The sequence below is a fragment of the Catharus ustulatus genome, chromosome 15 (genome assembly GCF_009819885.2).
Source record: "Catharus ustulatus isolate bCatUst1 chromosome 15, bCatUst1.pri.v2, whole genome shotgun sequence".
NCBI classification, from domain to species: domain Eukaryota; kingdom Metazoa; phylum Chordata; class Aves; order Passeriformes; family Turdidae; genus Catharus; species Catharus ustulatus.
The window spans coordinates 19073188-19082758 of NC_046235.1; the positions used below are offsets into that span (position 1 = coordinate 19073188).

Genomic DNA, 9571 nt, shown 5'->3' on the forward strand with positions numbered 1-9571 from the left:
CAGTGCAGGGACAGCGGGTGCAGGGTCCCCGGCAGCTTCTCCTCCCTTGGGAGAGAACGAAGCAACAGCAGAGAGACAGAAAAAGCTCCCAGTGTTGTGGGAACACGCTCGGAGCCAGCACCAGAGTCGGACTCTGACGAGCAGGCACTGATCGGGCTCCGCGTCCACCTTTCGGATCTCCTTGTTTACTTTAACAACAGCACTAAATAAAGGGAGGGTTCAAACCAAAACAAAACAAAGGCCTGAAATTTATCCCTCTATTAATTACTTCCAGCAAGCAGGGCCGCCTTTAAAGCGGTGCCACTTCACAGATAAAACTTTCATGCAGCTATTTAGGGCCTCTGAAATATAAATGATTTCCTTTAAATGTTTTATCATAAATCAGGGCAGGCAGCTTCGGCACAACGCGCCGGTTCCCCCCGGTGGGAGGGAGCTGCCAGCCTGGCCCGGCTCGGCCCGGCCCGGAGCCCCCGGCCCCGAGACCCCGGCCCGCGGCGGAGACGGGAACGGGACGGGACGGGAGAGGGACAGGACGGGGAGCGGAGAGGGATTGGGACGGGAGCGGGATGAGAGCGGGACAGGACGGGGAGCGGGACGGCAGCGGAACCGGACCGGAACCGGAGCGGTACCGGAGCGGAGCGGGCGCTCTCCCCGCCCGCTGCAGGCGCTGTCCGCGGTGCTGCTCCCTCGCTCCGGTCCCGCCGCCCGCACGGCCGGGCCGGCCCTTCCAACCCAACCCTGTCCTCGATCCTGCCTGGCTCGGTGCGTGCTTCCCAAAGGAGCCCGTTTCCCCACTGCAGTGCCGCTTCTTTTCTCTGCCCGCGGTCAGAGTCAGTTTGTCAGAAACCAGACAGCAGCTGCTTCTGCTCTCGGTCCGTATTTACTGAGGCTTGTAAGTGTTGGAAACTTTGAATCTCAGAACAGGTTTTATTTTTGCTTAAGAACTTCGAATTTTGCAAAATATTTACATCTCTGGTCCTTCAAAGTACAGTAATGTCTGAAGAGGTGTGAAGATTGGGAGAGAAAAAATGAAAGGGCCGCTGGGTAGCAGAACAATGCCACCTGCAGAACCGCTTTCCCGGGGTGCGTGTGCGGACGACGGCCCCGCTGCTCCGAACGGAGAAACGCCCTCTCCTCCCTTCCCCCGGGACCCGCCGGCCGAGGCGAGAGCGGGGATGGAGCGGGGATGGAGCGGGGATGGAGCGGGATTCGGGCGGGGGCTGCGGGTCGCTCCCGCGCCAGGCGGTGCCGCACACCCGGGGCCGGCGGGGCGCGGGTCCGGGACCCCCGGGGGTCTCCCCGGCCGTGCCCTCCGGTCCCGCCGGGCGCATCACGCGTGCGCGGCCCGTGCGGGTGTAAGATGAGCGAGGGCGCGGGGCGGGGGCGGGCGCCGGCGGAGCTGTGCCATCCAACACCGCTCGCTCGGGCAGTGCCCAGGGCAGACACAGCCCCGCGCCCATGCCCGGGGCCTCCCGCCCGCGGGCCGCGCCGAGATGATGGCCATGGACGCCAAGCAGCCCTTCGCCGTGCCCGCCGCCCTCCAGGAGCCCAAGTTCCCCAGCCTGCACGCCGGCACCGAGGCGATGCGCAGAGTTTGCCTCCCGGCCCCGCAGGTACGTGGATGCGGCGCAATTACCGCTCTAAGCCACATTTTCTGACAGGCACCGGGTTAATGTTTTTTTCATGTCGGCAGCAGCACCGCGAGTCGCGGCTCCGCGCTCCCCCCGCGCCCGCCCCTGATCCGCGCCGTGCGGAGCGGGGCCGCTCTCTTCCTATTAATTTTTATGACCTGAGCTCCGGGGAGGACCCGCGGTGCCGGGGCCGGTTTTTCAGGCGGAGATGACAGAATTCCCCACTGACCTCGCCATGCGTGCTCTTGCTCGCAGCTGCAGGGCAATATATTTGGGAGCTTCGATGAGAGCCTGCTGGCCCGCGCCGAGGCGCTGGCGGCCGCGGACATCGCCCCCCACGCCAAGGGCCACCACCTGCACCCCCACTTCAAGCCGGACGCCGCCTTCCACGCCATGAGCGGCGTCCCCTGCGCCGCCGCCGCCCTCCCGCACCCCGCCGCCCTCGCCGCCCACCCGCACCCGCTCCCGCACCCGGCGCTGGACGGCGGCGATCTGCTGGAGCACCTCTCGCCGTCGCTGGCCGTGGCGGGGCTGGCCGAGCCCCCCGCGCTGCCCGCCCCGCTGCCGCCGCCGCCGCCGCTGCCCGCCGCCGCCGCGGGACCCCTGCCCGTGCCCGTGGGCGCCCCGGGGGCTCCCGCGCCCGCCGCGGACCCGCGGGAGCTGGAGGCGTTCGCCGAGCGCTTCAAGCAGCGCCGGGTGCGGCTGGGGGTGACCCAGGCCGACGTGGGGGCGGCGCTGGCGGCGCTGAAGCTGCCGGGCGTGGGCTCGCTCAGCCAGAGCACGATCTGCCGCTTCGAGTCGCTGACGCTGTCGCACAACAACATGACGGCGCTGCGGCCGGTGCTCCAGGCCTGGCTGGAGGGCGCCGAGGCCGCCCGGCGAGCTCGCCCCGCCGGCCCCGACCCCCCGCCCGGCGCCGAGCGCAAGCGCCGGCGGACCTCGATCGCCGCGCCCGAGCGGCGCTCGCTGGAGGCGTATTTCGCTCTGCAGCCCCGGCCCTCGGCTGAGAAGATCGCGGCCATCGCCGAGAAGCTGGACCTCAAGAAGAACGTGGTGCGCGTCTGGTTCTGCAACCAGCGGCAGAAGCAGAAGCGCATGAAATACTCGGCGGTGCACTGACAGCCCGGCCCCGACCGCCCCGACGGTCCCGCGGAGCCGGCACGGGGCGGGACGGGACGGGGTGGAACGGACGGCCCTGAGCCCCCCCCGCCCCGGCCCGCCCCGCAGAGCCAGCCCGGGACAGAAGCGCGGCGGGGCGCGGAGCGGCGGGACCGGAATCCCGCAGGTCCCGAACTCCGTGGGCGGCGGGCAGAGCCGCTCGCACCGCGCCCGCCGTTCTGCCCCGTTCCGCCGCAGAGCGAGCCCCGAGCCCCGAGCCCTAATAAAGTTTTATTTTTCAACCCACCGGGACGTGTCGTTCCTCGCCGCCGTGCGCCGCAGCGCAGACGGGAATACCCGAAATAACCTGCAGGAGCCACCGCACCCTCAATAAACTCCCTTCAGCGAGGCGAGGCCCCGGGAACGGGACCGGGCTTGGCCCCGCCGGGCCCCGGGGAAACGGAAACAGCCCCCACCAAAACCCTGCTGGGTTCGTTTCCGAATCTGTTCAGGAGGGGGAAAGGGCTTTTATTTGCGATTCCCAGAGGCACCTTAACGATTAATGATTAATGTTCGAACCGCGAGCCTCCTCTGGATATTCCACTTTAGCATTTCAATGAGTGACAAACATCGAACTTGAGAACGGGGTCTCCTCCCCCGGCAGGAAACGATCTCACGAATTCACCTTTTGCTCGCGGGTAACGCTTCTTCGCGCCGCGTTTTCCCGTTCGTCCTCAATGAATTTTCCCCAATCAAATGTCCTTTAACAAAAAATGCCTTCATGCCACTGCATTATATTGTGGGCTCTGAAAATTTAGAATAAGGGCGACGCGGTATTAATCGCCTTCCGCACTATAAAGGAGGCAACTCCGACCGCATCTTCCCCCGCAGCTGCGGACCCCGGGCCCGTGTTTTTACAGGTAAGATGTGCTTTTATCTCTTCCCTCGTCTCCGTGTGTGTCTGGGAGCTGCCCAGACCTCCGGCGGGGCGGGCGCGGGGTCGGGAGCATCTCCTGGAACGGAGATCCAGCCCAGGTCCCGGGCGGTGCCGGTGCCGCGGGGCACCGCAGCCTCACTTCTTGTGCGTTCCAGCAGGAAGAACCGCTAGCGCTGCTCCAGGGCGGGATCCGTGCCCTCCCCGGTCCGGGTTAAACCCAGCCTGAGCCGAGCCGAGCCGGCAGTGCAGAACACCCTCGCGGCTCCGGGCCGGCACCTCCGTCCCTGAGCACCCCAAAGGGAGATCGGACCGGGCTTGTTCCCGCGGGGGCAAAGGCATCACCGCCGTTTTACCTGTGGCTGTTCAGGTGCTGCTCAGCTGTGTGGGTTTGTGACGTTTCCGTGTTTGTCCCTTTTGCACAGCTCTGGAGAGTGCCTTTAATATTTAAAACCATTTCTAAACGAACTTTCCCAAACCCGCAGCTCCTGGGACCTCCTCCTCACCTCCAACAAGTTCACCGGGGACACCTTAAGCCCCTTGATCTTTTAGCTCATCCTCCCTCCCTCCCTCTCTCCCTCCCGGCCCCTTTTCTCCCGCTATTTTCTGCCCGGGGCCTCTGCCCAGATTCCACAGGCGGGATCTGATCGCTTCGTTCGAGATTTGCTTTGGAGGTCAGGTCCGTGCTGGTTGGTCCTCACTGGTGCCTCAGTCTGTCCCTGGGTTTGGCTCTCAAAGCTCTGGGGTAAACCCACTGTGGCACAGGAAGCTCATCTGGTCTTCCTGGAGCTGGGGGTGAGCTCCTTTCGGCCTCGAAATAGTTCAGAGCCGGTATTTAATGCTGAAGAGGCACAAAGAAGCTGCCCACGTTTTCCCCTCGCAGTAACGAGCAGTGCCCCGGAGGCAGCAGGCGATGGGAGGCAGGATGGAGCCAGTGCTTGGAATTCCGCGTTTGTGAGAAGCTGCCACCACATCACAGCCCCCCGTTCCCAATCACAGCCCCCCGCTCCCACATCACAGCCCCCCGCTCCCACATCACAGCCCCCCGCTCCCACATCACAGCCCCCCGCTCCCACATCACAGCCCCCCGTTCCCAATCACAGCCCCCCGCTCCCACATCACAGCCCCCCGCTCCCACTCCCCCCTGCCTCGCCGGCCTCTCCAGGACCCTCAGCTGTGTTGGAGGGCTGGGGCTCCTTGTCCTGGGCACTGGGGACCCACCCTGGGATGCTCGATTCTTCAAAACACACCACATGCACAAACCCATCTCCCACAGGCAAAATGAAAAATGTGGGTGAAATTTGCTGAGAAAGGGAATTCCCTGCCAGTGACAGCCCAGAAATGCCCAGTACTCGTGTGAGAGACACAGAAGGCAACCCCCTGTCTATGGTTTCTGAACCACTAACAATTGATTTATTATTTTTCCCCATTCCATGCTTGTTCCTTAATATCCTGCTCTCTGTCTCCCGGGACCTGTGCACAGGAGATGAAAGCACAGAAAACCAAACAAGCCATTGGCGCTGCTCACTCAATTGATTTTTACACAAAATTTGCCTTCATGCACAAAGGATGGAAAAATGATCCCATTAATAATAAATAACAAAAACAAATGCAGGGAGGAAATCAATAGCAGCACATCTGATAACACGAGGGGCCGGGGGAGCTCCTGGATGTACAAAAGCATGTGTGAGGAGGAGGAGTGGGAGAGAGGAGAGGGGCTCAGGGGTTTGGGGAGCTGGGGAGCAGGGCAGCAGGTGCTGGGGTGCAGGTGGTAATAGCTGATGGCCTGGCAGGAGCACACGTGTGTGTTTGTGTGTTTGTGTGCACACGTGTGTGTGGTGTGTGCAGGGCAGGGCAGGGCCCAGGGCAGGGCCACCCACGGCTGTGGGAGTGCTGGGACCTGCTGAGGGTCTCAGCTTGTCACAGAGCCCAGCCCCTGCTCATGACAGCACCAGAAGATCCAAGCAGCCACTGACAAGGAGAGCTGGAGCCATGCTGCATTCCCAGAGAAAACTGATTTATAGCTGCAAAATTCCAGATTTCCAGTCCTCTTTTCCTTCACACCTTCTGCCCTCAGTGTTTCCCTTCTCCTGAGTTTTCAAGGACATTTGTCCTCCCCAGGAGACACACTCAGTTTGAGATGAAGGATGTTCCTTAGGACAGTGTTTCTGCTGCTGCCCAGGCTTTGCTCCGTGCCCTGGGCTGGGAGCTGAGCTCCCCACAGCTGGGGCCAGGCCTGGCACCTGCACCTGGCAATGAAGGAACTGAAATATCTTGGACAGAGCAAATGTTTTCCTTGTCAGAGACACTGGAGTGGGAAAAGTCGTTTGCTTCCTCCTTTGATGAGGAAACCTGAAATCGTAAATTTGGGGTCAGCCCAGGCAAAAGCCACCGGAGGAGTGCCGTGGCAGTGACACATGAGCCGTGTCCCCTGCCACCGGGCCATGTGTGCCAGTCATGTAGGATTAGTGGCTCCATGTTGCAGTCAGGTTGGACGCCACGTGCGGGCACGTTAACATGGAAAACACATTAGCCCCCGCTGAGGGAACCGGAGCAAATTGGCCATGAGATGAGGCACCCAGGGATTTCACAGCGGTGCCATTGCTGAGACGGGACAGCACGGCAGAGCTGAGGCCTGGGGAGGGGGTGACCCCAGCCCACCACAGTCCAGCAGCCCAAGGAGCCGGGTTGGAGCAGCCCTCTATAATCGCACGGGTCCATCCCCCGTGCCCGGGCCCCGCGATCCTCCCGTCCTGCCGCGGGAACGGGAGCGCACGTCTGGCCCGTGCCTCTGAGCCAGCTCCTGCCCTAGAACCTCATCAAATATTAACCCCGAGCCGCAGCGCTGCCGGTCTCTCGGGGAAGGAGCACATTTGCAGCGCTCCGAGGATGAGCTGCTCTCCCCGCCGCCCTGTCACGCGTGCTCGCACCGGGCCAGCGCAGAGCGAGCCGCGTGTCCCGCGGGGAGGGGACACGGACCCTGCCGGGGTCCCCTCCGCTGGCCCTGCCGGTGTCCCCTCCGCTGTCCCCGCTCCTGGGGCGGTCCCGGAGCCCGGTCAGCCCCCGAGCCGTTCCTCCGAGGGACGGAGCCCCGGCAGCCGGAGGAGGAGCCCGCGGCAGAACGGGCTGCAGGAGGGCACTCGAGGGGACCGCGAGTCGTGGTCAGGAGCTGGAGAAGAGCCTCGCATGAGAAGGGACGCGAACACGGCATCTCCAACCGCGCCTGCTCCGGCCAGGAGCCCCGGTCCGTGCCCCAGCCGTGGGACCCGGCTCTGAGCCCATCCCAGAGCCCATCCCGGAGCCCATCCCAGAGCCCATCCCAGAGTCCATCCCAGAGTCCATCCCATAGCCCGTCCCGCAGCCCATCCCAGAGTCCATCCCGGAGCCCATCCCGGAGTCCATCCCAGAGTCCATCCCGGAGCCCATCCCGGAGTCCATCCCAGAGTCCATCCCAGAGTCCATCCCATAGCCCATCCCGGACTCCATCCCAGAGTCCATCCCGGAGCCCATCCCGGAGTCCATCCCGGAGTCCATCCCATAGCCCATCCCGGACTCCATCCCAGAGTCCATCCCAGAGCCCATCCCAGAGTCCATCCCGGAGTCCATCCGTCCCGCAGCTCGTCCCGCAGCCCCTCCCCGCTCCGGCGCGCAGAAAACGGGAGAGCGGCAGCACCTAGGCACATCAATATTTCATAAAATGCCAGCAGCAACAGAGGGAGAGAGGGACCAGGAGCAGAGCCAATACCAGAATGTCACACAGCTTTTTAGTGGTCTTCTTCTATTAGTGTCAGCTCGGTGGCTGTTTTCAGACAGGAGAACTTTCCCTGGATGCTCCCCGAATTTCAGGGTGATGCAGGCACAGCACTCTGATGCTTTCAGAAGCACTCCAGGGCCGGCAGCACTGTCCCTGCTGGCCAAGGAGCTGCGGGAGGCGATGGCGCTGCAGGCAGCCGGGCTGGGCTCCGCTCTGCTGTGTTCCTTCCAGCCATCACCTCCGACAAGCTCGTTTGGGCAAACCCCGGCTCTGACTGACTCGGGCACCTGCAGACCTCCCGCCCGTCTGCTGCTCTTGCCATGGCTGAGCGTGCACTCCCTTTCCCCGTGCAGGAGGGAATCTGCAGGCTCCATATGTAGGGAAAAAATGGGATGTTTTCATGTAAATACAGGGAAAGCCTGGGACCAGACCGGGAGCTCCTGCCCGGAGCCTGCGTGCAGCATACCGTGCCGTGCTGTGCCGTGCTGGCAGACAGAGGTGCCCTGTGAAATTCCAGCAATGCCCAGACCCACCTGCTCCCCACAATGCCCAGATGACGCCTCACACGGCCTCAGAACGGGCCAGCCCAGCTCCAAGGCCAAGCAGGGCCCCCATGGCTGGAGGGGCTGAGCCCGATGCGTTCAGCCCCAACTTCAGCACGGAACCGTGGGGCTGAGGGGGGCTGGGGAAGCAGAAGCACCTCAGTGCCTCAGGAGCCTCCCCCCTGCCACCCTCCAGCACAGATCTGGGGCTCTCCCTGGCAGATGCTGGCACCGCAGCAGCCCAGAGGCCCTGCAGACAGCCCAGGGCAAAATTTTTTATTTGTCATCACACTTCAACCTGAAATCTCAAAAAAATTAAAAAAGAATGGCAGGATGTCGGCATCTCTGAGATGACACAACCCCACAGCTGGTGCAGCTCCACGGCAGGGACCAGACCCAGCAGTGGGAGCCCACAGCAGCTCAAGGGCTGCTGCACTGCTCCAGAGGGAACCTCGGTGCTGAAACCAGCCCAGGCACAGAGCTGCAGCGAGGATGGAGAAGGCCACTCACCTTGGACCAAGAGAACACAAGAACATGGGCAGGTCTGGGAGGGAACATCCACACTGTGGCAGAGAAGTCAGACCGTGTCATAAACAGCCTTTTAAAAACTGCAGAGATCCAACTATTTGAAAAGGTTCCCAGTTTAAAACCTCCCTGGAAGCAATTTCTGGAGCAACAGCAGCAGCAGTGACAGCAGCACAGCAGCTCTGTGCTGGTATCTGGTACAGCACAGCCAGCAGCTTTCCAGACAGGGAACAACGGGTCTGGGAGGGCTGGCAGGAGGGACAGGGGAACAGTGGGGGTCCCAGCTGCAGACTTCTCTGGAAAACTGCCTGGATTCCCAGCGTACCCACAGCCATTCCATTTGCAGAATTCCATCAGCTGATTCACTGCCTCTGCAGTGGGTGGGGGTTTGGGATTCCCCCGGAGAGATTTCCCCTGGCTCCAGAGCTTGCCACAGCCCCGTTCCCCGAGGAGCATGGCCAGCAGCACCCTCCCAGCTCCGGGAGCAGTGCCACGGCTGCCCGAGGGCACTAACAGAGCCTGCTGGTCAGTCCCCTCACACCTGCACCCTCAGAGCACACGGGGAGCTAGGGAGAGCGTCCAGGCAAACGGCGAGCTGAGCCAGTGGAATTCTTGATTTCAGTGAAATCCAGGGAAGTGCATATCAATCACAGTAAATTGTACTGCTGCCAAAAGCTGCGTCCTGCAGCACAGGGAGCTGCCACCAGATTCGTCAAAATGACTCGTGTTTTGCAGCTCACCATTAACAAACTGCTCCTGCAGGAGCTGGAGTCTGGGAATTCCTGCCTGGAATGTTTTGAGAACACAAAGGTGAGGGGGCTGGGGTACAGCAGCGGCAGCAGCCCCCCCGAACCCGGGAGAGGGCACTGCAGCTGCTCCTGCCTGCTAGCTTGACATCAATAAAACATGGAGACAATCCTGGAACAAGGAGATAAAAAGAGGATGAAAGACGCGTGGAAGACAGGCAGCCCCACTGTGTGTGGAGGATTTGAGCACTCATGGGCAAAGCTGGTTTTAATCTCTGCCGTCAGAAAGTGCTGGTGAGGAGGGTGCGGAACGGGACAGCCCAGGCCATCCCCGGCCCTGC

At 62.4% G+C, this 9571-nt stretch overlaps 1 protein-coding gene across 1 annotated transcript; it reads left to right on the forward strand.

Moving 5' to 3' along the window:
• The first annotated feature begins 1482 nt into the window (after nt 1–1482).
• On the forward strand, nt 1483–2805 carry POU4F3 (POU class 4 homeobox 3). Its single transcript, XM_033073366.1, has 2 exons — nt 1483–1613; nt 1887–2805. The coding sequence occupies exons 1-2, from the start codon at nt 1494–1496 to the stop codon at nt 2748–2750; spliced, it is 984 nt and encodes a 327-aa protein (XP_032929257.1). The 5' UTR covers nt 1483–1493; the 3' UTR covers nt 2751–2805.
• Nucleotides 2806–9571: the final 6766 nt, after the last annotated feature.

Excerpts from the sequence above, each read along its gene's own strand:
- POU4F3 (XM_033073366.1), top strand. The coding sequence starts at position 1,494 with ATGATGGCCATGGACGCCAAGCAGCCCTTCGCCGTGCCCGCCGCCCTC. Across the intron at positions 1,614-1,886 it reads TTTGCCTCCCGGCCCCGCAG|CTGCAGGGCAATATATTTGG; the intron begins GTACGTGGATGC and ends TCTTGCTCGCAG.